Source organism: Cephus cinctus, unplaced genomic scaffold, assembly GCF_000341935.2.
Source record: "Cephus cinctus unplaced genomic scaffold, Ccin1 Ccin1_scaffold0604, whole genome shotgun sequence".
NCBI lineage: Eukaryota > Metazoa > Arthropoda > Insecta > Hymenoptera > Cephidae > Cephus > Cephus cinctus.
The window spans coordinates 15,519-41,715 of NW_014333250.1; the positions used below are offsets into that span (position 1 = coordinate 15,519).

At 37.6% G+C, this 26,197-nt stretch overlaps 1 protein-coding gene across 7 annotated transcripts in view; it reads right to left on the reverse strand.

Moving 5' to 3' along the window:
- Nucleotides 1–612: 612 nt before the first annotated feature.
- The window catches only part of LOC107269103 (telomere-associated protein RIF1), a 50,580-nt gene continuing 24,995 nt past the window's right edge, over nucleotides 613–26,197 (reverse strand). For 4 of the 7 annotated variants that reach the window (XM_015742583.2, XM_015742582.2, XM_015742586.2 and 1 more), the window contains 6 exons: nucleotides 20,712–20,898; nucleotides 20,405–20,631; nucleotides 8,950–9,342; nucleotides 4,496–7,039; nucleotides 2,251–4,434; nucleotides 613–1,820 (listed from right to left, as the gene is read on the reverse strand). In XM_015742583.2, coding sequence (XP_015598069.1) covers nucleotides 1,179–1,820; nucleotides 2,251–4,434; nucleotides 4,496–7,039; nucleotides 8,950–9,342; nucleotides 20,405–20,631; nucleotides 20,712–20,898 — 6,177 coding nt within the window. In that variant the 3' untranslated portion in view covers nucleotides 613–1,178. The remainder of the gene's footprint in view (nucleotides 1,821–2,250; nucleotides 4,435–4,495; nucleotides 7,040–8,949; nucleotides 9,343–20,404; nucleotides 20,632–20,711; nucleotides 20,899–26,197) is intronic. The other 3 variants (XM_015742584.2, XM_025086358.1, XM_015742585.2) reach the window with 3 other exon arrangements.

Here is a 26,197-nt window from a genome sequence, read left to right on the forward strand (position 1 = left end):
TTATTAGACGTGTTTACACGCTTATACCAGCGAAAGGATTCATGAAACTAAATTTAGGCAACACTAGATTATGACGTGCTCGCCCCTATCTACATACAACAAATGTCTCGTTCTGACCGCGTTTTTAACTTCTCTATCGCCCTTTACGTGGCGCTAGTATTTTTCTGGCAAGCTCGGACTGATCTCTTCGTATTAAACGCATATCAAGGACACTGAGCAGAAAACTAGTAGCGCAACGTGTGGCGAAATTTCGTGACGGTGGTGACGAACATTTAAAGAACCGACCCGACCAGTTCATGCTAGGGGGCTGAGTAACACCGTTTCAAAACTTTTAACTTAAAAGGTTATCCGAGATCAACGGATACGATAACGAGGCTGGTGCTTGGACTATTATAAATAACCGAAGTAATGCTTCACTCAATTCTCTACATGCTCACTCTGTTCGTCTGACACGCCGTAAAACCGTCAGCCGTTTTATATCTTGTTATGGAATTTAGAGAAAGGTATAACTTCAGGATTTGTTTCCATGATACATCAAAACGTGCGACGGCGATGCCTTGATACATTCCATCGCTTCTGACGTGGCATATTGCTCAATTGATAACACTACAATTTGAAAATATAATTTTTATATAGAATTTACAGTTTCATAGTGAATTCTTCTAAAATTATATGTCTGATCATATCTGAGACAAATTTTATGTATTATGAGTTGCTTATATGCAATTATTAATATATTATTAATAAATATAATTTATATTCTTGTATTTGTCGATTTAAAATAAATTATATACAGGTGTTGATTTGACTTTGGAAATTTTTTGTTAAATTACCTTACAAGGTACTTTTCAGATTAGGCCTGCATGTTCCGCGTGGATGTACTTTGAAAATTTTATTTTTTATTTCTGTGAGCAAATTGATTTTCCAAGGTGATACCGGTGGTTTTTATTTGCAATATTATCTGTTTTGAAAATCATTTACATACTTAAATTAACAAATTTATAGAAATCAAAGTTCGTAGATATTCTAATATAGGTGTATTATTGTTTAGATCGTACAAAAAGTAAACATTAAATCCGATTATACATATATAATTTTTAATATAAGTAAAATAATACTAGACGATGGTGTGTGCTTTAAAATTAATTATTGTAAAACAAGCACTTCTGACAAAATTGCTAGATTTGATCCTCTGTCCTTTCTTCACTCTTTAACTTGCTTCTCATTGTGTCGTGAAAAGCATCCAGCAGGTCACGAGTATTTAATTTTGTACTTACAGCATTGTATATTTTTAATAGGTTATCTCTGGACATGTCATTTTTAGTTATACGTGATACTATGGAATCAATATCCCATAACTTATCGAATATATCTTGGGATACAACAGATGATTCTGATTTTAATACTTTTGTAATAACATCGGAACTATTCTTTTGTATCTGTTTGACCATAGTATTTAGATTGGAGACATCTGTAACGAGTTCTGTGATCTCTTGAATCTCGTCAGTCTTTACAGTATTAGATAATGTCTCAGAAGCTTGAAGACAGGAACACTTACGACAAGTAGTATCCTTCATTTCATCGAAATCTAGTGCTCTAATGTATTCACTTACATGGAGCTTATTTCGATAGGCGTTTAAAACTTGGACAAAGAATTGCTTGTCTGTGTTGAAAATAAGCGGCAATCTCATAAGAAGTTTATTAACACCCGATAAATGACAGACCGTCTCCAGAATTGTTTCAATATAATTTGATTCGATGCCAAGCATTTTTATAGTTTCTGTTACTAATTCATGTTTATGTAAATGCTTCATTTTTATCTATAGGGAAAAAAATATAGTGTATTATTAAAAAAAAATAGTGCGATTACTGCAAGTATACATATCTATATGATAACTAAATTTACTTATATACAAATTTTCAAAAAATTTCATTCAGCAAATCTTTATATCGAAAAATATTTCACACAATTTCGTAATAGTTTCTAAGCGTTTATCATCTCAACTAAAATAAATGAAACAAAAAGAGAAATTCAAAGACAACATGCAAATAATGCATATATATATGTTAGAGAATAACGCTAATGAGAGGTTTATTTACAGTTAAATAATCTTTACTTGTTCGTTTTGCATAACGAATGAAATATATAGTAAACTATACATAATTACTTTTAAGAGTTTGAAATTTTCGAACGTTAATAGAATATACCGAAGTATATGTACTATAAAAATAAAGTTAAATCCATTCTACCTTATATGCGTCAAGTATATTGCGAGGTGCACATCTTCTGATCATACTTTCAACTATCAAATTCACATCAATTTTATCGAGAAGATCTACCAGTGATATTTGCGTAGTGACGCATTTTGTTGCCTTTGGCGTCGAACATCCAGTGAATAAAGGATTAGTACTAGAGTAAATGGATGTAATCAGTGGAACTTGGTTCGATATTAATTTCTGAGATTTCCCAGGTAAATCTGAGCAAGATGCACTAAGTAGTGTGCTACAAGGAAAATGCGATAATGCACAATCGACAGTACTAGTGATCCCACTCATTTGCGTTGTGATAGTTGGTATGCACTGTGACAGATTTGCAGAGGTCCATGTGTTGGATGACATGCGAATCGAATGTATAAACTCGGTCGGCATTGTAGAAGTAATCTTCATGTAATTACATGAAGATGTTTGGGTTGATCTCGTAATTCCAGATACGCTACACATCGATCGTGTAATTGATATCGTAGAAGCTGTTTTTACGTAGTGTTTTGTTGCAGGTGTACATAGAAACGATTGAACGGACGAAACGGAAGTATCATCATCCGACGTTATTTGTATAGTTTTAAAAGTTTGCGACATTTTTTCACGCATTGATAATGACTGTAAAGTAGTGTTACGTGATTCTATCCATTGTTGTGTACTTATAGGCATATTTTGAGAACATAGACTAACGTGGGATGTTAATATTTCAGGAAATGTAGCTTTAGCCGCAATGTTTAAGTTTACGTACTGTATCACTTGATAATAATCTTGTGTTTTTACATGTTCATGACTGGTCTTATCCGGTATTTTGACAAGATCACTAACAATACTAGCAACAGTTATCTTTGGTAATATTTTCACGTAATGTGGTTCCGTTGGTAGGGCAAGACATTTACTCGCAGTTACAGATTGTGCCAAGCTCTGCGGAGTTATCAAATGTAAGTTTGTTATGGATAAATTTGTTAAAGTTTGTGATGATGCAGTATTAGAATTTTGAAAACGGTGTAATACGTTTCGAACAAATTGAACCTTAGGACTTCCTTTCACTGGCATCCTATTAACTTCGCGCTCCGTTAATCGAGCAAGATCGCCTACTGTACATATACCTCTATCTGTAAAGTAAGAAGACAAATATGGCAACCATAAAGGATTAGTTAAGTTTTCAACAACCGCACTAATAGGTTCTTGACACACTACTAGAATAGGACAGATAGGTTGTATTGAGTCCAAAAATTCCGGTTGTATAAGTTGAATCTCATTTTGCGTTCCAGGTTGCGTATTCTGACTTAAAGGCAAGTTTGCGAAGACAGAATCCATCACTGGTAATGTATCTTGCTCACCAATAGATTCTCCAGCACATGTACTAGTTCGAATTAATTTACTACAATAAATGTCATCCGAAATTTCTGTCAAGTTCAACTCTGTCAGATTCTCTGCATCGATCGTATCCTCTAAAAGTTCTGATTTAAATTCCTTCGAGAATGTATCTAGTTCATTGGTAGAATATCTGTTCAAATTGACAGAATCCAGCGCGCTACTTTGCGGAGATATATTTATCAATTCTTTTATCTCTTTGTCAATTTTAACTTCTATCAATTCATTACACTCATTACTTGTATCAATGCTATCAAATAAATCTTGTTGTGTTCCAACAACTTCAATTTCCAATTTTTTGTTTTTAGTATGTACATTCATATCAAGAGAAATCCTTTCCATTATTAAAGTTTCCGTAATACTTTCAGATTCTGGACCCTTTGGTTCTAATGATATTTTAACTTCAGAACCCAACGTATTGACTGGAAATCGAGTTACAGAGACGTTATTCTTATCTGACTTGTATAAAGCACATGCAGATTTTACTTTTGTATTTGTTGCAACACTGTATGAATGTGTTGAGTTATTAACTATTTTTGTTAAAAATTTGTTACTACTCGGGGACTGAAAATCTCTCGCACTACTAAATTCTATTGGAATCTCTGAGTCAGTCTTTCTTTTCTGTTGAACAACTTGGTCATTTTCCATTTTATTCTGTTTTGATTTAAGAGGAGATTCCTTTTCCATGTTCAAATTCCGTAGAATAGATAACTTATTCATTCGACATGCTGAATCTGGTAATGTACGTTCATAGCCCATTTCCATAGAAACTGGAGGATCAGCAAAACTAACCCGTTTTTTCTGTAAATAATAAAATGCAATATTATCCAATAAATTCGAAAAATAAATCTGAAAAAAGTACCTTATTCAAAACAGCCAATTCTGTATCAACATCATGAATAAACTGTTGATGGCGTTTTAAAATACTAGCACTAGGTGATGCTACTAATGATGGGGGATTAGCACTAGACCATTCCAACATTGGTAATTCTTCTTTTGAGAGTTGAAGTGCATCAGTCTCATTGAATTTAGTATTTAAGACATTATTTGTTTTTGTAGTTAATCCATTAAATATCACTTTCTCCATCCTTGAAGATATATCACCATCATTGTTTAAATTTTTTAACAGATTTACTGATGTCGATGGATAGTAATCTGAAGATTTCATGTTGTTGAATATTTTTTCCTGTCTACCGCTGCTAATAGGACTACCATTTTTTTCAGCTTCTTTATAAATAAACAGTTTGTCTTTTTTAATGTTTAATGTATCAACGTCAAAATCTTTCGACAATTTTTTATTTACTTCACCGTCTTTGTCCATTCGAACAGATTCTCTATTACTCACAGCTAATGCATGTTTCGTCACTAAGCCTAACATATGAGCTGCACGTCCACGAAATGCATATGTTTTCTTTTTTGAATGGCGGCTGCAATTTTTTTTCGGTGATACATAATTCACTGATGAATTACACATTAACATAATAGACGGGTCCTGAACCGATTCAAATTCAATTGAACCAGGTTTGACCTCACCTTGATCAATATTTTTTTCAAGATCTGAATGCATGATCTCTTTGCCCTGCAAGATCTGATTACAGTCTTGTGTCTTACAATCGTTTTTCGTAACATTTACGTTAAAATTATAAGTATTAGGTTCATTAAAGAAATGAGGCGCAGACTCATCTGTTGATTTATTTTCTTTACTACTACCAACTTGGACTTTCTCAATTTTATTAATTTTAATAAAACATTGTCTATCAAAGTCGTCTTTATCTCTTAACAAAGCATCGGTACTGCTTTGAGAGCATTCTATAATATCTTCGGATTCATCAGACATTTGCTCATTAGTCGTAGAAGGTGAAACAGTACTTAAACTCATCTTAGTTTGAATTTGTTGGTCTACTTTCAGAAAATTCATCGAACCATCATTCGAGTGCAAGGTATTACTAACTATTTTTGCGTCAATTATATTATTCGCATTTCTTTCTTTGCCTTGACGGTACTTGAAAATATTGTCATTTACTTCCGAATATTTTGTTAAAGTACACGCATTAGCATCAAAATAAACTTTATCTCTCATCTTTATTTTTTGTTGAAACTTCGAATCTTCTGAAATTTTTTTCGTTATGCAACTATTCGGTTGAACAGAAATTTCCATAATTTGAGGCGATGAATCAACCTTCAGGGCAACACTTTTCAAATTTCTTCCTTTTTTTCTAATAACTTCCTGATTATTATGTGTCTTTAAATTCTTTTCCACAATTCCAACATATTTTTTGGAGGAATCTTTCATTTCTGGATCAAATTTTGCGCAAAGTTCTGTAGATCCACTAACGATATGAATTTTACTTGCATGTTCTTCGATTTTATCATCCTGTTTAACTTTTGAACGGCGTCTATTTGTAAGTAAAGTATCGAACGCCATATTTATGCGCAGACGTGATATTTCATTTTTTGTGCGTTGACTAAGCCCCATTTCATTTGGCAGATCCTTATCCATTTTTTGCTGATCGGCGTTAGTAGATTTTGCATTATTAGTGTTATTTGTTATAACTGCAGATGAAATTGTTATCCGACGCTTTCGTTGAGGATTAAATTCAAACTCAGTGTCAGACATAGATTTCCGTTTAATACCTCGATGATTAGTTTTGTCAGAGTTCTCTTTAACGTTTGAAGATGTAATCGTAGATATCTTACCTTGATCTCTATGAAACATCTGTATGCATGGCCGTGTACTTTCGGAAACTATTCCTTTACTGCTGTGTTGCAATATACGAGAAAAAGTATCAGATTTACGATTTGCACTACTATTTCTTTGCCGATTACAACTGGTTTTCGCTGACAGTATTTCTTTATCGCTGTCGATGTTTAACTTTTCTGTAGGAATTTCTAATTTTGCAACCTTATTTTTCATAAATCTTTGAGACTTGAACAAATTTAAAGATACTTGGTTTTTATTGAGAGAATCGTTATGCGTAAGTGATTCTTCTTTGATTGAATCAGAATTTGTCACATCATTGTGAATGGCAACAATTAGACCCGATGTTGTATCAAGCAAATTATTTGTACCGTCAGGTTTTCTGTCTTCAGAAGAGTATAACTTATTATTAACATCTACCTCTACACTTTTTGCATGAACTTTATTCTCCTTGTTGTTACTATGATCAATACCAGTTTTTTCTGACGAATTACCCAGCTTAACCAGTTGTTCATTGTCAGTTTTTTTAATTTCCTCTATTTTCTTATCAAACCATTCTTGCAAATGTTGCGTGTCTTGAGACACAGACTGTGATAATTCATTATACATAGCAGGAATATTATCTCTCTTTCTTGTAAGAGATTCAAGTTGGTGTTCGGTTAAACGATGGACATCAAATTTGAAATCGGGTCTAATCATAACGTATTCCTGTGAAATAAAATTCATTATCATTACATCTCAAATTATAATCTGCTCTTAACCCTATGAGTATTATTGATGCATAAACGCGCAAAAAAAAAGAGTTACCGGTGATAATAACATATGTACCTTGTACAAAAAGGGAATCTCAACTTCTATTTCTTACATAAAACCTGATGTCAAACAGTTTTTGAGGTCATTGAATGTAAAACAAAATTTTGAAATCAAAATATGATAACCAAAAATATAAAAAAGTAGTCTGATTTGCATGAAAACTCATCTCTGGGGATTTTATATATCGATTACGTTTCACTTCCAAAATTCAATGGCGGATCTAATATAGCCAACTGAAGTTCAAAAATGTAGTCAGATTGATATAAATATTGATATCCAGGGGCTACAGTTTTGATATAACATTCGAGCTCAGAGATCCGAATTAACCCCAGCAGACCAATTTTTGTAATTTTAATTTGCTAGATTGAATTTGTTATTTTTAATTCGAGACTATAAAATTGGGTTTAGTGACCCAAAAGATTCCCGAAGAACATTGTTTATGCAAGGCAGATTACTTTCTGCATTTAAGGTCGCTACATTGAATCTGCTATTTCATTTTCAAGATATTTAAGGTCAGATTCAGAGATTCCAATATTTTTAAAGGAAGGACTTTATGTGAATCCTATAACTCTTTCGATAAATACAATACTAGCATGAAAGGTTTAACTATGCAGTACACTCACAAGGAAGGTCACCTTCCTGTGTCCCCACAACCTGGGTCGAAAAAATTACGTTTTGTAGTTCACATCAAAGTATAAACCCTCACAAAAAATGAGCTTGCATATTTAAGGGATGAAATTAATTCCTCAAAATAGGTGTTTTTTTTCTTTTTTCGCTGATATCTTCGAAAGCAAAACAGATACGAATAGATTGTTCGTGGTGCAAAAAAACTTTGTGTCTCAAACACTTCTTTGAGGAGTATTATTATTGTAATGAATATATTCCATAATATGAAAGTGAAGAAACTGATAAGTGCATGGCCTGCTGTTTCCTCCTGCTTTCATGAGTACTAAACATCTTAATAGCTCTAATACATGAGTTAAAGGCTTCTAGTAACTAAAATAAAGACATGTATATTAAATAAAGTTTTATATAGAATGGAAAAAATCATCTGATACTTATTCGCTTGTACTAAAATGGATGCACAAAACTGAACTAGAAGTAAATGATTTATGAGTATTTTAAGACAAGGGTAGAACAGCATACCTGAATATAATAAACCTATATATGTATGTAAACATTTTCCATTTGACAAATTTATCAATCTTGTTTAATTTTCAGGTAAAATAAGAATTTTTTCGATGATCAGATGAAAAAAAATGTATAAAAAAACGTTTTTTATGAAAACAAAATAAATAAAAAATTTCTATATAATCTTCAATTACATATTGTTGCAGAGCACTGAAAAATGAATAACTTTGCTATTTAAAATTTTGCCGTATCTATTTTGCTTTCGCAGATATCAGCGAAAAACGAAAAAACCACAGATTTTGAGGAATTAATTTCACCCCTTAAATATGCAAGTGGGCAGCTCATTTTTTGTGAGGGTTTATACTTTGATCTGCACTACAAAACGTAATTTTTTCGACCCAGGTTGTGGGGGTACAGGAAGGTGACCTTCCTTGTCAGTGGGGTAACTTGATGTGAGTTAATTGTGAAATTCAGGGCACTTTGTTATAACGGATGTATTCATCAGAAAAAACGCCAAATAAACAAACAATTAGTACAAGTTTACAACCGCTGTAACATTTATGATCAATTAATCAATCAAATGCATTTGGTTCCTTAGTGTTGGTTCTACTAAATATGCACTCATTGTATGTAAAAAGGTAGCCCAACAGAGTATGATTAGTGAACTTGCTTACCTCAGTATTAGATTCCGATGATAATGTTGTTGCATGTACTCCCAAATTATTTTGGTGGTTGCTAATTTCAGACTTTGAGGCTGTCTTTCGATTTAACAAAGCGCCAGTCATTTTTATATTTTTTCTCATAAACATTTCATTCTTCTTAAATACGAATTCAGATTTGGTTGATGATTTTTTAATTTCACTCTCTAATTCTTGCAGGAACATCTTTGTATCTTCTTGCAGAGTATCGTGATAATCAAAGATCAGAAGTGTTTGTGATTGTATTTCAGAATTCGTGTAATATGACGCTCTTATAATTATGTCACGATATTGTGCTAAGAGTTGAGCGGTAAGTAGTCCATTTAAACCTCTAAATATACTAACAACACTTTTCCAAGTATTAGTAATCTGTTAATATAATAAAAATCAAATTAGTTTAATAATTTGTAAAATTTCCATGTACTTATTCTGTCAGCACACATGTCATAAAGTCGTCCTGAAGACGACTTTTTAAAGACGCCTTAAACGCAGCAATTCGAAGACATCTTCCAAAAGATGTCACAATTGAGACATCCATAATTCGCCTTGAGTGAGACGGGCACTTTAATATATAAAATATACAAAGCATGGGAATATTCCTGTAAATAAAATCACTATATCCAGATAGACGTGTATGACGGTCACGATATGCGGTATTAACGAAAAAGTAAGTTTATATTTAGGAACAAAATGTGATGAGTCAATAGAGTGGCACCTAGTATCGGACACTGACAGTACGAATCGAAAAAGTCATTGATGAGGATATCTCTTTAAGAAGTCACAATCAAAATGTTTTCCTGCTGACTTTTTTTTTATTGAATCTATGATTTAGTTTTAGGGATTCTGCCAGATCAGCGGCATACATTTGTTAGATAAATCTATCACGTGATCATATAGTATATTTTCGTTTCTCTGAATGTGTTATCAAATCTGTCCATTTTCGGTTTAAATGTACATTCACCTTCAGCTCTCAAAATTTTCACACGACCGAACAAGGTACTTTTAGGGATTACATATTTCGTCGCAGCTTCTCTACCTCACATCTTTCCAGATAAGACTTTTTCAACCGCGCTTTTCATGTTTTCTTCCGACCATTTTTCTTTCTTTAGTATTTTGGATGGGAGTTAGCTATGGTAAAATTCCACTACAATAAATAAGAACAAACTTTACATAAATAACTAAAATGAGCAAAGAATCTTTGTTCGGTATAAAGGACCCGTCACGTTAAACTTAATAATAAAATCTGTACTAGGTACCTTGTAAGTATATTACCTTTAGTTCTCCGTTATTTGAAAGAATACTTATCAAGAAACATCCCAAGTCAAAAGCGAAACAGCCAACTGACCAATTGCATAATATATGTATACTTGAAAATTAGAAAGGAATGCGAATTTATACAGCCTCAAACGTGAAATAACTCGGCAGCGCGTGAACGCATACTGCCGCTAGTGACATACCCCCATCACTATGCCCACTGAACATGTTCAAACCATGCAAAAAAAAAAATATAAATATGGTTTTTAGTTTCGCAGATATTAATAATGTCCGGTGCTAGGTGTCGTCCGGCGTTACAGGACTTCCCCCTACTCAAAGTTTATTTTAGGTTTCTTTATTTATATTTTTTTCATTGTATTTATTTGTTCCAAATATTCGTAATAAGTTTGTGTCATCATTATATGAAATAATTTGGCAGTAATTCTGTAATATCCTTGATTTTTTATAAATATGAGCACATCTTTCGTCCTTGTTCGATACTATTACGAATATGTATAATCAACTACGAGAAGCAGTAGTAATGTAAAAGAGTAGTGAAAACGTTATAGGAAATTTTGAAAATACAACTAAAATGATGGGCCAGTGCTAGATCATATAATAGGGAAACATGTAGTGACTTATGTACTTGGACTCAATAATCTGATATCAATACTTTTTATTAAAGGAATACACAGCATTCCTGTACTTGGCATAGTTTTCTACACGTAAGTGATTTTTGGGAGATATCACAAGTTTTTGTAGCTCAATGGGACACAGAAGCTCTAAGCACTGAAATCTATATTGTCACAGATATAAAATGTAAATGCATTATGATGTCACTAATCAGAAAAATATATTGCGTTATTGAAAATGTTTCATGGCATATAAATTTAATTTGTAAGTCCCTTTTTCTAGAAGTGTATAGAGACATACAAATTTTTAAAGAAAATGTAATCTTCAATGCATATAAGTGTCGTTAATGGTGTCCAGCTTGTTGAAGCCGTGTGGTAAATGTAAGAGAGGAGAGTGTGCTGGATTATTTACGTACCTCAGGTCGTGCGAATATCAGAGAGGATACTATAGTTTGAGCGAAGCGCCAAAGCGGCGCTCCTTACACACTTTCCTGGACTTCTACGTCCGACACCTAGATACAGAAAACTACGGAGCGGAATACCTGGATATCCTGGACTTCCACATCCAACACCTGGACACAGGAAACTACGGAGCGGAATACTTGGACACCCTGGACTTCCACATCCAGTACCTAGATACAAGGAACTACGGAGCGGAACACCTGGACACCCTAGATTTTCACGCCCGGCATCTAGATACGGGAAAGTACGAAGCGGAACACCTGGACACCCTGGACTTCTACATTTAACACCTGGGCACAGGAAACTACGGAAAGGAACACCTAGACACCGTGGACTTCCATATCCGACACCTAGACACAAGAAACTACGGAAAGGAACACCTAGACACCCTGGACTACCACATCCGACACCTAGATACAAGAAACTACGGAAAGGAACACCTAGACACCCTGGACTACCACATTCGACACCTAGATACAAGAAACTACGGAAAGGAACACCTAGACACCCTGGACTTCCACATCCGACATTTCGATACAAAAAACTACGGAAAGGAACACCTAGACACCCTAGACTTCCACGCCCAACACCTAGATGTAAGAAACTACGGAACGGAACACCTGGACACCCTGGATTTCAACGCCCGGCATCCAGATACGGAAAAGTACGAACCGGAACACCTGGACACCCTGGACTTCCACATCAGACACTTAGACACAGGAAACTACGGAGCGGAACACCTAGATACCCTAGACTTCCACATCTTACACCTAGATGTAGGAAACTACGCAGCGGAACACCTGGACACCCTGGATTTCCACGCCCGGCACCTAGATACAGGAAAGTACGGAGCGGAACACCTGGACATCCTATATCTCTAGAAGCTGTGATCTAAAATACGAGAAACTATATCGAAGCACACACATACGTACACCCATGCACGCGCGCTCTACATGAATGCTATTAAAAACTGAATAATTCTATACTGTTGTGAAAGCACCCTTATACTAACGGGAAATTCGTTATGAACAGTAGCTTCACGTATAAAGTGTATTTGATTGTGTTGTGTATTCGTAAATTACTAACACCATACAGAGTACAAATAGGTAAAGAAGGTGTCGTTGCTAGTTCCTTAATCGGATATGGATAAGTGGGGGTGACTGAGCACGCGCGCTTTTTTCAAGATTTTCTTTATTATAAAACGATATAAACTTTGAACTTTATAAATTGCGCGTAGTATTTGAATGCAAAGATAGCGAAGACCACTGAGCGCGAGCGAACGTTGTTCTCCTAGGTCTAGAGCTGTGGCGTCCTGCGTCGGACGTTGAACCATGACTAACTTTTCTAGAGACGGAACTTCTTCCACTTTTCTCGTTCGAGAATTGACTATAGCGCCGTGACGTTTGCGGCGGCCGCCGAGCGAGACTGTTGCAGGGATGGTGCGGACCGCCAAATCGACTCCCCTCCCAGTGACCTCGTCTATGCTGAGGACGTAGATGAGGGAAACGAGACTTTCTTTCCATATGTTTTCTTCGGTGGGTCTATGGAAGACCCCCATTGATGCGGTTGTATGACTGGCTCCTCGTTGTCGGGAATCGAGTCGTCTTTCTTGATATAGGCTGATTTCAACCGTTCGACCGATATGGTTTTTTTCACGCCATTGACGTCGATGACGAATCGCCTATCATCGAGTTTTTTTAAATGATTTTGTAGGGTCCATCGAATGGCGGTTCGAGTGGAGGTTTCACCGCGTCGTTTTGTAAGTAGACGTGTGAGCTGTTGTAAAGGTCTTTTAACACGAACATTCGAGCTTTATTGTGGTGTGCGGTCGGTGTTGGTCTCAGTCCCCTCATGTGCTCTCGAAATATTTCAACAAATACCTTGGGATCTGCCGGCATTTCGATGTTGATGAAGAATTCTCCGGGAACTTTGATGGTTGTTCCATACAACATCTCGGCACACGAAGCTCCCAAATCTTCCTTGAAGCAGGTCCGGAGTCCGAGAAGTACAGTGGGTAGAAGTTCGAGACACGGAACTTGCCTGTTGCACATCAATGCCGATTTCAAGGTGCGATGCCAGCGTTCAATCAACCCATTCGATGCTGGGTGGTACGGTGTAGTGTGTATTTTCTTAGCGCCAACCAAATGGGTCAACGACGTGAACAACGCAGATTCAAATTGACTGCCTTGGTCCGTCGTTATCGTGAGTGGTGTGCCGAATCGGGAGATCCAGTGAGTGAAAAACATGGATGCTACCGTGTCCGCTGTAATATTTTGCATGGGAACAGCTTCCGGCCAGCGCGACCCGTCCTCGATCAGGTATCGCAGTTCGTCGTCGGCTTCCTGCGCGTCTGCGATTTCCCTCGCCGATAAGACCTTTGGCATGTTGATTTGGTTGATATCTTGGATCCGTGACAATGCATCAGCTACCACATTCTCGTCTCCTTTGAGGTAGACGATCTCTGTGTTGAATTGAGCAATATAATCCGTTTGGCGTAATTGTCTGTCCGATGCCTTTTCCGATTTTCTATGGAACGCGTAGACTAAAGGTTTGTGGTCCGTGCGGATAACGAAGCTTCGGCCGTCGAGTATATGGTGGAAGAACTTCGTTGCTGAAAACACGGCCAGTAGTTCCCTGTCGTAGGTACTGTACTTTCGTTCAGTTGTTGATAGTTTTCGGGAAAAAAATCCCACGGGTCTCCAGACCCCGTCTAATTGTTCAATAGAAGCTCCCATTGGGAAGTCGGAAGCATCCGTCGTTAGTCGAAGCGGCGCACTTGGAGAAAGGAAAGCCGTTAACGCAGCGTCGGCGATACTTTGTTTGCACCTGTTCAACGCTTCCTCAGTCTCTGGTGTCCAGGGTACCGGTCGCTTGTCATTCTTTTTTGAATCCTTCAGGAACTCGTTCAGCGGGGCCTGGATAGCAGCCGCTCTCGGTACACACCACCGGTAATAATTTACGAGCCCTAGAAATCGGCGCAGCTTGACGATCGTTCCCGGACGAGGGTATTGTAGGATGGCCTCGACGCGATTGACCGGAGGTTTGTATCCATGTTGGTTGATTGTGTAGTCGAGAAAGGTAAGCTCGTTTTTCCCCAGCACACACTGGTCCACGTTGATGACTAGATTGTTTTCTTTGAGTCGATTTAACACTGTTTTCAGATGCTCCATATGTTCAGCAGGTGATTCCGAGGCGACCAGGATGTCGTCAATGTATACGATGACGAAGTCGAGATATCTGAAGATAGAGTCGATGAACCTTTGGAATGTCTGCGACGCGTTGCGGAGTCCGAATGGCATCACCAGGTACTCGAACTAGCCCAGTGGTGTTGTGATGGCAGTTTTTTGTACGTCGTCCGGCGCCAGAGGAATCTGGTGGTACGCACGGGTCAAGTCGAGCGTCGAAAAAATCTTTTTTTTTAATAGTCGTTGAAAGAAGTCGTGGCTGTGCCCTGTCGGATACCGGTCCGGTACCGTTTTTGCATTGAGAGCCCGAAAATCTCCACAGCATCACCAGTCTCCTGATGGTTTTTTAGCGATATGGATTGGTCTAGCCCACGGACTCTTCGAAGGTCTGATCATCCCTTTCTCGAGCAGGTATTGTAGCTCTTTGCAGAGCACTTCCAGCTTTTCGCCTCCAAGCCTTCGAGGCTTCTGAGCGACTGGCGGTCCGGTTTTTATATGATGTTCCACAGTGGCGGAAGTTCCCGACCCAGTAACTGCGGATGGTATTGTGACTTTAATGTATTTGTTCAACAACTCTGCGTACTCACTGTGCTCGCTGATTGTGGATATGCTGTGCACAGGTGTTGTAAAGAGTATGCTCTTTGTCGTTAGTCCGGTGAGAGAATCGATTAGTTGTCGATACTGGATGTCGATAAGCAGACCAAATTTTCCTAGGAAATCGGCTCCTATGATAGGGCTTTGTACCTCGGCAATGATGAAGAGCCAGCGAAATGGACGGCGCAATCCTAGGTCCAGTTCGAGTAGCTGTGTTCCGTAGGTCCTGATTACCGTGGAATTCGCGGCGTGCAATTTTAGTGCGGAAAGTTTTCGCTGTCCTGCAGCCAAGCGGACTGGTAGGACTGTCACTACAGAGCCAGAATCGATAAAAAATGTCACATTATTGTGCTTGTCGTTTATGTGAAGACGTATTTCCTTAGAGTTATTCTCGTCACCATTCCCAACCGTCTCCACATGGGTTGGTGAAGTTAGTTTTCCGATTTCGAGTTGTTTCCGAACTTGCATGGTTGCAGACAGTGTTTGGCATCCGCACCGTACCTTGCATGGTAGTAGCAGATCCCATCGTGGTACTGATTTTGCTTACTGTGGGACCTGGATCGGCTCCTTCGCTGGTTGCAACCGGTGCTATCGTTTTTACCGTTGTTGTTGGTGTCGTTGCGCGGATTTCCAACCTGCAAGTCATCCATCTTAGTGACGAGTTTGTTCATAACGGTTAACATCCACCCGATTGATTTTTCCACCAGCGTGAGATGACCTGCGATTGAGCTGTCGGAAGAGCTTGCCGTTGCTCAAGGTGGTTGACGATCCACTGCCATGACGAAAGAGTTACCACACGACTGGAGGAGCCTGTCTGCGGTGTCGGCCAATTTTGTAAGTGTGAGATCCGAACTACCTACCAAGAAAGCGCGAATCCCTGACGGCATACACTGAATGAACCTGGACCGTAGGAAGTCATCGTGTACAACCTCACCCCCGAGTTCTCGCATTTCTCTCAACAGTTGCGAGGGCCTTATGTCAGCCAGTTGCAGCTTGTTAAAAAATTGTTGAATTTGACGTTCACGTGAGTCAGTGAGACGGTCGACGAGCGTGGTCTTCAGGGCCTCGTATTTTCCAGCGGCCGGCGGTCTGCGGATGATATCGGAGACATGTCGAATCGAGTCGGCGTTAAGAGATTCGACGACGAGGTTATATTTTTTATCGTCGCTGCGAATTCGTCGGTTTTCGAACGTAGATTCGATTTGCGCGAACCACAAGTCGGGCGTGTTTCCCCAAAGAGGCGGTAACTTTACGGGATGAACGTCTTCGACACGTGGTTGACGCTGGTCCGAAGGCACGTTTTGACCTCTGATTTGTCCGTGTATATCGTCGCCGTTGGCTGCTTCAGGCTCACCCTCACCGTCGCTGGGCCCCGCCCGCCGGCTATATCCAACAGGCCTTGTCTTGACTGATCCGGCGTACGTGGCATCGTCATTGTTCCGCGATATGCCTGAACGTGCTAGCGACCTATGTCCCTTTGTTTTCAACGCACACGTCTTATCCACACCAATCACATCGGGGTCACCAAATTGTCGTTGCTAGTTCCTTAATCGGATATGGATAAGTGGGGGTGACTGAGCACGCGCGCTTTTTTCAAGATTTTCTTTATTATAAAACGATATAAACTTTGAACTTTATAAATTGCGCGTAGTATTTGAATGCAAAGATAGTGAAGACCACTGAGCGCGAACGTTGTTCTCCTAGGACTAGAGCTGTGGCGTCCGACGTCGGACGTTAAACCATGACTAGCTTTTCTAGAGACGGAACTTCTTCCACGTTTCTCGTTCGAGAATTGACTATAGCGCCGTGGCGTCTGCGGCTGCCGCCGAGCGAGACCGTTGCAGGGACGGTGCGGACCGCCACAAAGGCAAACCAGTCAGCGCCATCTGTCGTGTAAAAAAGGCGATGGACGTGCGAAGACGACGACGACGACGACAGACCTGAAATAAAATCACCTCGCTCGCCATGTGAATACGTCCTGATCCTGTACACTAATCGTATTGAAGTTGGTGGTAATCAATTCGGAACCCTTGATTCCTACAGTGAATGTATCAATAAATTTTTCTCACATACAGCCGTTCATAAGATATTTAAGTCGAAACACAGGTACAAGAGATGCTTCAAGTAAAGAGTCTCGGCGGGCCGTGCCCCATACGGCAGGTTGCCTATACTTGGCGCGAGACTCGACCGGGTCTTTTGATACGCGCTAGGCCAGCGCCTGCAGCAAGTGAGAGGGTCTTATGGGCGACTCGCGCTGGAAGTCAGTGAGACACTCTTATACGCGCTAGGCCACCGCTGGCAGCGAATGAGAGAGTCTTATGGGCGACTAGCGCTAGACGCAAGTGAGACGCTCTTATACGCAGTGCAGGCTATCTCTGGGACTCCACTAACTGCGAGTGAGAGGGGCTTATGCGGACTCATGTTGAAATTCTGTGAGACACTCTTATAGGAGACGCCTGGACTCGGGACATAAATGGCGTCCCGAGCGAGGGGAATAGGCTACCCTCTCTACGCGTCGGCCTGACTTGCTCGTCACCAGTCGCCACCGCCGGCCGCCCCACTCACGCTTACTACTAGCTCCACTCAAGGACGGCATTAATATCCCGCAGTGTACATCGTCTCGGTGGTAGGACGTGAAATAATCAACTCGCATCTAAAGTTTATCTCTCCAACTTATACAGGATGAATCACGAATCGTGATCAGTAGAGATTACTTTGTTATTAGCAGTCCGATCGAAAATGTTTGTATCAGCTTTCGCATGGTTTCAAGAGAGCTTTAACGTGATAGTGAAAAATTATTGGTTAACTCTTTTTTTTAATGTTTTTTCAAGGTTACCTTGAATTTTTTGCAACTGAACATATAATTTTTTTACGCCTGTCTGTTAGAGGATTTCAAGACGAATTCGGCACATGTAAAGACATGACATTTTTTACATCTGGTTCGAAAAAAAAATTAAAAAACTTTGTATCACAAGGAGAATCACAGCTACGCCGTTATTACGCAACCAATATTGTTGACAAGTCAAAATTTACCAATTTTAATTGTAGCGATGTTCAAAATGGTGTCCGCGAGCTGCAATGCACTAGCGTAGACGGTGAACAAAAGATTGTTTTGCATTCTTTATGGCCTCTACACTGATGGTTGAGCATGCATCCGCAATCCTTCGTCGCATATCTTACGGTGTTGTTAGAGCATCTGCATAAACTTTGTCTTTTAATGTACCCCACAAAAAGTAATCTAATGGAGTAAGATCGGTAAATAATTTTGTTGTAAAAGTTGCAAAAAATTAAAGGTAACCTTGAAAAAACATTAAAAAAAGAGTTGACCAGTAATTTTTCACTATCACGTTAAAGCTCTCTTGAAACCATGCAAAAGCTGATAAAAACATTTTTGATCAGACTGCTAAAAACAAAGTAATCTCTACTGATCACGATTCCTGATTCACCCTGTATAGCAAAGTAGTCCTTTTAGGTAGCACACTTTAATAAAAGTGTCTTAATGTAATGTAACAACTACACCATGGTCCGGTTCTGAATATTCTTCCATGCTAGCGCCTGAATAAAAGTCTAGCAAATTGGAGAAAATTATTATGTATAATAATTTCCAATCTAATCTAACCTAATTGAACAAATATTTGAATGTAGGCAGAAAAACGTCAGATTAAAACTCTGATGAAGACGTCTTAATTTCGATTTCAATGAGATATCGTAAAGTAAGACATAAGACGTCTTCTAGACATATTAAGGTTCAAGATACGACATGCTTTCAGAAGATCAGAAATCAAGTGAAGACTCAAGTCAAGATTATATATATATATATATACAGGGTGTTCCGAAATTACCTGACCAACGAGATATGGCGGTGTTTGGTAGACACCACTAATCATGAAAATGACCTTCCTTTTCTTCGGAAGGTCATAGTTTTTAAATAGGAGCAAGTCAAAGTTGACCAATCAAAGCGAGGCGTCAAGTGAAACGTAGGCACCTACGAACGGCGTGTTCCGATATAAACTGGCAGTGCTGCCAGTACTGCATATTTCATTCCGATATTGGAGTACAGTGCACTGCGGCAGTGCCTAGTAACTTTAATGACGTCATAAGTTTCTCCCATTTTTTCACTGTAAGCGCCTGAGCTCTCATGGTCAGGTACTCCCAGTGGACCCCCACTCCCTACAATAATAGGTGGCAAAAATGGTGAAGTTCTGTTTAATTGACGGCGAAACAAACATTTTATATGAAGTATGTGTAACACCTGATGAATCAGTATGTGCACAAAATGGTAAGTGATAGCTTTTTGATCATCTTATTTTTCTCTCTTTTGTTTTGGTGCAAATAATCATATTTTTGGTATTGCCTCCCTTTGTTTTATTTGTGCAATTCACCAGTTACTGAAAAACGTTCCGATATTATTCCCAACCAGTTATAAACACTGGCGCTAACGAAAATGGAATGCTTCAACAGTATACTTCAATGACGTCACGTATTGCAGTGCTCACAGGGTATATCGGAACACGCCGGAACTCTGAGTTTTCTTCCCTCGCTTTTGTTTCTCGGTGGCTTGTTTCTTGTTTCCAATAGGCATGTCTTCGACTGACGTCATCCTGCCCGAAGCCACCGAGAAACAAAAGCGAGGGAAGAAAACTCAGAGTTCCGGCGTGTTCCGATATACCCTGTGAGCACTGCAATACGTGACGTCATTGAAGTATACTGTTGAAGCATTCCATTTTCGTTAGCGCCAGTGTTTATAACTGGTTGGGAATAATATCGGAACGTTTTTCAGTAACTGGTGAATTGCACAAATAAAACAAAGGGAGGCAATACCAAAAATATGATTATTTGCACCAAAACAAAAGAGAGAAAAATAAGATGATCAAAAAGCTATCACTTACCATTTTGTGCACATACTGATTCATCAGGTGTTACACATACTTCATATAAAATGTTTGTTTCGCCGTCAATTAAACAGAACTTCACCATTTTTGCCACCTATTATTGTAGGGAGTGGGGGTCCACTGGGAGTACCTGACCATGAGAGCTCAGGCGCTTACAGTGAAAAAATGGGAGAAACTTATGACGTCATTAAAGTTACTAGGCACTGCCGCAGTGCACTGTACTCCAATATCGGAATGAAATATGCAGTACCCCTCTGATTAGTCAACTTTGACCTGCTCCTATTTAAAAACTATGACCTTCCGGAGAAAAAGAAGGTCATTTTCGTGATCAGTGGTGCCTCCCGAATACCGCCATACCCCGTTGGTCAGGTAATTTCGGAACACCCTGTATATATATATAAATTTTTCTCACCTCTTTTGTGATATTTTCTGTCGGAGAAAGAGTAAACATAAAATCAATAACAGGCATTATAACCTCCAGGTATGACACTATTTTTTGTGAATTATATCTGTGTACAGTAGTAAGTAAATGAGACAGTGTTGTCAATGCAATTTCAATTTCATGTTCATTGTTTTCATTCAAAACAATAATGCATACATCGCGCATCAATATAATAATATTTAGGCTTCCATCCTCCCCTGAAATTATATAAATTTATTGATTGGAACATTTTAGTATGTAACAAGGAAATTTTCCTGAGGAAAAGTAGTAAACATACTCAACAAGTATTCATAATTGATAGTACTCATTACAGCATCAAGAATGTTAAGCGCAAAACGATAATTGTTGCAGTTTTTAGTAAGACAATCACTTATCATTGCAAATACCTTAATTGCAATTTCATTTGACTTTCCTGTATTGTACTGTCTGTATAGTTGTTTCCATAGTATGACAACTTTTCGTATCTAAAAAAAAAAAAGAATTTAATTTTAAATTTTCATAGTTTAATATTAAATGTAAATATTAATAACAATTTAAGGTTAACAGTATGTAATAAAATTTGTATTAAACTATTAAACATTAAATAAACTAACCTAGCCCTAGATTTTTGGGTCATTATTTACTTTTGTGACATATGTGGTAACCCGTGAGGAAAATTATTAAGGATGCCCTAAGATAACTTAAGGCCCTACCAGGCTTTAATGTAGATATCATAATATGGATTTCCATATCACTGCTTATTAGGGACCTTATAAGGAAATTCTACACGGAGAGAATTTTATGATAATGATTCTCATATTGAGCATAGGAAAAGAGACTTTTTCCGGAGAATGTGCGTCTGAGCAATAAATATATTCTTATCTATTATAAATATCCCAACATGAGTTTTAAAGGTACAAAAGTAACTGCTATGCGTATGAAAAATGTAATTCGTAATTTTCAATATATGAAACGATTAGGCGTAATTTGTTAGTGTTGAATGCATAGCAAACATAATGCAAATGACTGATCTAGAAGTACGTGAAAAATTACGAAGTACGATAAAACAATAACACATATGAGAGCTACGATAAAACTATAACACATATGAAACCTCTAAGTACACAGGTTTAAATAAATCAAGACATATTTTATATTTTGGTCAGCCTTATTGAATCCGTTATTTTGAATTTCTGAACTTTAAGTTCAGATTCGAAATCAACGGTCTCTAAAACCCCCGATTATTGAGTTTCATGCAAATCAAATAACTTTTTGCATTTTGATCTACCATATTGGATTCGCCATTTAGACATTTTTTTGTTTGAGTTCAAATTGACAATCCTCAACCTCAAAAACCTCCGAGTACCGAGTTTCAATCAAATCCACCAGATATCTCGGTAAGTGTTATCCTAGATGAATTATTGTGGAATTTAAATATAAAAAATTCAAATAGTCGGTTTGGTCTAGTGGTTATAGTGCTTGTAGTTAGGTAATTAAGTAAAATTTAGGTAGGTCGCGCGCAGGTCTTTGATTCGATCCCACAAATGTTACGTCTCGGAGAGCATATTACGAAAATGTACGATTTCCTTTTTTTTTTTATTAAAATAATATTATTAATATTACTAAATAACTACCCCTTGAGAAAATTACGTCCTGAAATTAATAATTAACTTTCATATTGGTTATATTAATCAATTGAATAGTAGTGGAATCCTGTATAGGCCCTGAACAGTTAGCCTTCTAAGGCCCTGAAGAAAAAAGCGTGACCGTCCTTTAAGGGACTCTATGAGACTTCCACGTGAGGCCCCTAAGAAAATTAGGGAATATTAATCGGGGCCTTGAAAAAACCCTGGTAAGTTCTCTTCACGAGAATCGTTCACCCAACCGCATTAGTTTATAAATATCTTTATTTTTATTTTTATCAGTTAAATTATTTGTCAATCAGTCTTAGGGAATGGCCTAATTAATTTTTAAATTTTCGATTTCATTTATTCGTAACTTGGTAAATAACCATCGGATAATAAAATGGAAAGCAACTTTCGGTTTGAAATATTTTCCATTTTAGCAAGTAATTGTTCGTAGAAACTAATTAAATGTGATCAAATAACGTAATTTCTCCATAGTTTGATTTTACCGAAGGTATCGTAGCAGTACAACCGGCAGTGGTGGGACGCGTCACACAGCATCCAAGCTCAAGGACGGAGTAGCGGTTGGGCGCTCACTCATCCTATGGCCGGACAGGCATCTGGTCAAAGCGTGCATCTGATTGGTTCATACAAATCGTTAATAGCTCGATAATTAGGCGTCGAATCAAAAAATGGAAAAGGAACTTTGAATTCATTATTTCCTCCACCTTCAACCCCTTAACGCTCTCACAGCTGTTGTGGGACAACCTGTATAATTTACGTATACGTATTATGCTTGTTTTGGCATGTCCAATTCGGCAAATAATAATCTTTAAGAATTAAAGCCTTAACAATTAAAGCGAGTCAGACCTCTATCAGGATAAAAATAGATACCCAATATTTCCATTAATTAAACGAAGTAATATCAATTTCAGGTAATATTCGTAGAAACCATTTTTCATTCGAATGCCTTTATTGACCATATACTGCTATTGTGAATGTATATTTTTTAAAATGAGAAATTTGTTCCCGATGTCATACTGCATCCATGCATCCATGTGATTTTAAGTTTTGGAAGGCTTTCACATAATTTTTGCAAAGTTTGATATGCCATAGATCATGATAATTTATGGACCTTTACAAGTTAAATAGCATTAAATTAACCCATTAATGACGAAGATCGCTGATTTTGTTCAATATGTTTTTGAGTCTAAACTTCATGCCTGTAACAGAGGAGTAAATGGATCAAGGTCAGTGTTCCTTATGTTTTCGAGTGTGCACTAACAGAATCCGGGCTTAGAATCGAGCATTTTTAATTAGAAAATTAAATATGGCGGCTTTTGTATAAAGAAATGAGAAAAAATTGTACATTTTCAATGTTTATAATTTTTCTTTTCGGACTAAAATAGGTAAAAAATCTGGAATATCCTTCAACCATTAGCGCACAAAATTGTTGAAGGTGAACAGGAAATTTGTTTGATATTCATGTGATAACTTTCCATTTCAAAATGACGGCTGGAACGAAAAAATGTCTTAAAAACCAGAGTTTTTCACTAATATTTCTTATTTATTGGATTATTTGAAGCTTATTATGAGTTCAGATGATAATAAACGAGTCTCTTAACAATATTTGGCGCAATGATCAATTTTCAAAATCTGCGTCATTAATGGGTTAAACCCTAGTTCTCTGAACCCCTGCTTATTCAGTGGTAACACATATAAATATGGAACAGGTACACGGAAGTTATATTTAGAGATTTTAAAGATTCTGTTTTCCCAGTTATGGGAGCCGCTCTTCCCCCTCCGTTAAAAAAAAAATGGTTTGGTGAAATAACACTATTTGCTACTGTTCTTACGGCAACAATAGTGTTGAGAGTAATGTTGTAGTTTATTAGTGTTCCTCATAAAATTTGTGTACAACCGATACTTTTCGCAACAAGGTCGCAGGAAGGTTCGACCTCGCAGCCTGTACGCATCTAGGTAGTAATAAACTAATGGTTCAAGTTTCAGTCAAGCTTATCCACACCTAATCCAAGTTTATTTGAACTCGGAATATTAAGCCAAGCTTGAATATCAAGTCTCAAGCTAACTTGGTTATTAAATCTGAGCTCAAGCTGGATTCAAGCCTTGGTAAATAAAGTGCCACACGGAGAAAAATATTAATCTAGCAGTAAAGTGTCAACGCCAGTAAGCATATTGACCCAGTTCTCAGAAAAAATCATGTATAAAAAACTCCACATTATAGATAATTTTAATCATGCGGCTGTATGAGAAACTATACTATAATTACACATACATATATCAGTTAATTCTAAAAAATACAGATGACAAAGTACTTGTTATGATCATAAATGAAGCCAGAAGAATGCAATTCGCAATACCTATAATCAGTGAATGAATGTTAGAAATCAAATTGATTTACTCGATGCTAGTTTCAGTATCTGCCTTGTTTTGTTTTAAATCTCCATGACAACACTCATGTTTTAATAGATGTTCCTTCTTACACATCGGAGTAGCCCTACGGACACATAAACTGTCTGTTGTTCTTCAATAAATATTATTTTACATCGTATCCGACTTCATAATTTCAACAATGAATTATACATAAACGAAAAAAAATGTCTACAAATATTCCAGCAAGATGAGTGATTTGTGTAGTTTTCACCAGTAATTATATGGATAACATTCAATCATCTATTTCATTTAGCTGTAAATGTATTCTTGCGATAAATATTATTGCAACAAGTGAATTTTACTTATCTGTGAAAATCATTTTTAAAAAACTATAAAAATTTAATTATACTGTTATTATTTACTAAAATACCTGGAAAATGTAATTAATATAATCATATAACCGTACACTTGAAACATAATTTTAAAAAAGCTGTGCGCGTATTACTTGCATTTAGTGTACACTATTTGTATTGCCAGGAATAGAACTCTAACCTGCAATTGTCGGGATCCTCAAATTGAGGAGTGTGACATTCTATCCACTGAGCCACCATCCTAATTTGTACAAGTTGCATGAGCTAGAAGTGATAATGAACACTGTATATGAATATAAGTACCGCCAGTTTTGTAGAGTTCCTCGGAAAATATAATTCTTATGCTGCTTATAAGCCCTAATCAATACACGACAGGCTAAATGTTATAAGCATAATTTTACGGAGTATTTGCAAAAGTATTTGTTAACATTTAGAAAAAAATCTGCATTTTTCAATAATTATACCATATGTTATATTAAAATTGTTATCCGGTAGAGGATATGCTTTAAAGAAGCTTGCCTGCATAACAACTCGCGCAAGCGCATAGCCCCTTAATATAATAGTTCCATGACCCATTGGCCAAATTCATTTTAAAAATGTAATTGTTGCGGTGTTATCACCAAAGGGATGATTGCGCGGCAACTTTAAATCGGAGGGTATAAAAACCCGAAGATTCGGGGAAAATTCAGTCAGTCTTGCTCCGACTGACCAACCAAAAACTCGTGAGTTGCTGAAGAGGTCCTAGCACCTCGCTTCAGCCTCCTAGCCTTCCCGCAGTAATTCTAACGTTTCACCGCGAGGAGAACACTGGTAAGGACTTTCGGTTAATCTTATAAGGTGCATATTCCTGCAGACCGTGTATGTCTCGCAAACGAAGTTCGCGGAATAGTACCGGTACTTCTGGCGGAAACCGAGCTGCAAAGCGGCGATTTGAAAGACACGCCCAAGATGTCAAGAGAAAGCAGATAGTTCTATTTGGCACGCCGTAAAAAAAGATTGTTATTAAATAAAACGGTTAGACAACCTCAGAATTGTTCTTCCCTAAATGATCCATTAACAAATTATTATCGATAACAAAATGTTTTATATTATATGAAAAAAGTTGATGCCGGATTGTTGATTTCTACCATTAGACTGTGCGTTACATAAGCATGAGCTGAATCATTATGCTTGACTATTGCTGTAATATTTACCAGTGTGGCACACACATTGGACGGGATTTAATTCTTTTAAGGTCCATTATATTCATAGTAAAAAAACAGACTAATTCTGTCCTGGACATTGATAATACCCAATCAATAAACTGTTGCTGTAACAAGGAATTATCTGAACTGAATTTAGGTTATTAACATTTGCGGTACAAAGCTCCGCAAAGTTAGCCCCCCCCCCCCCCC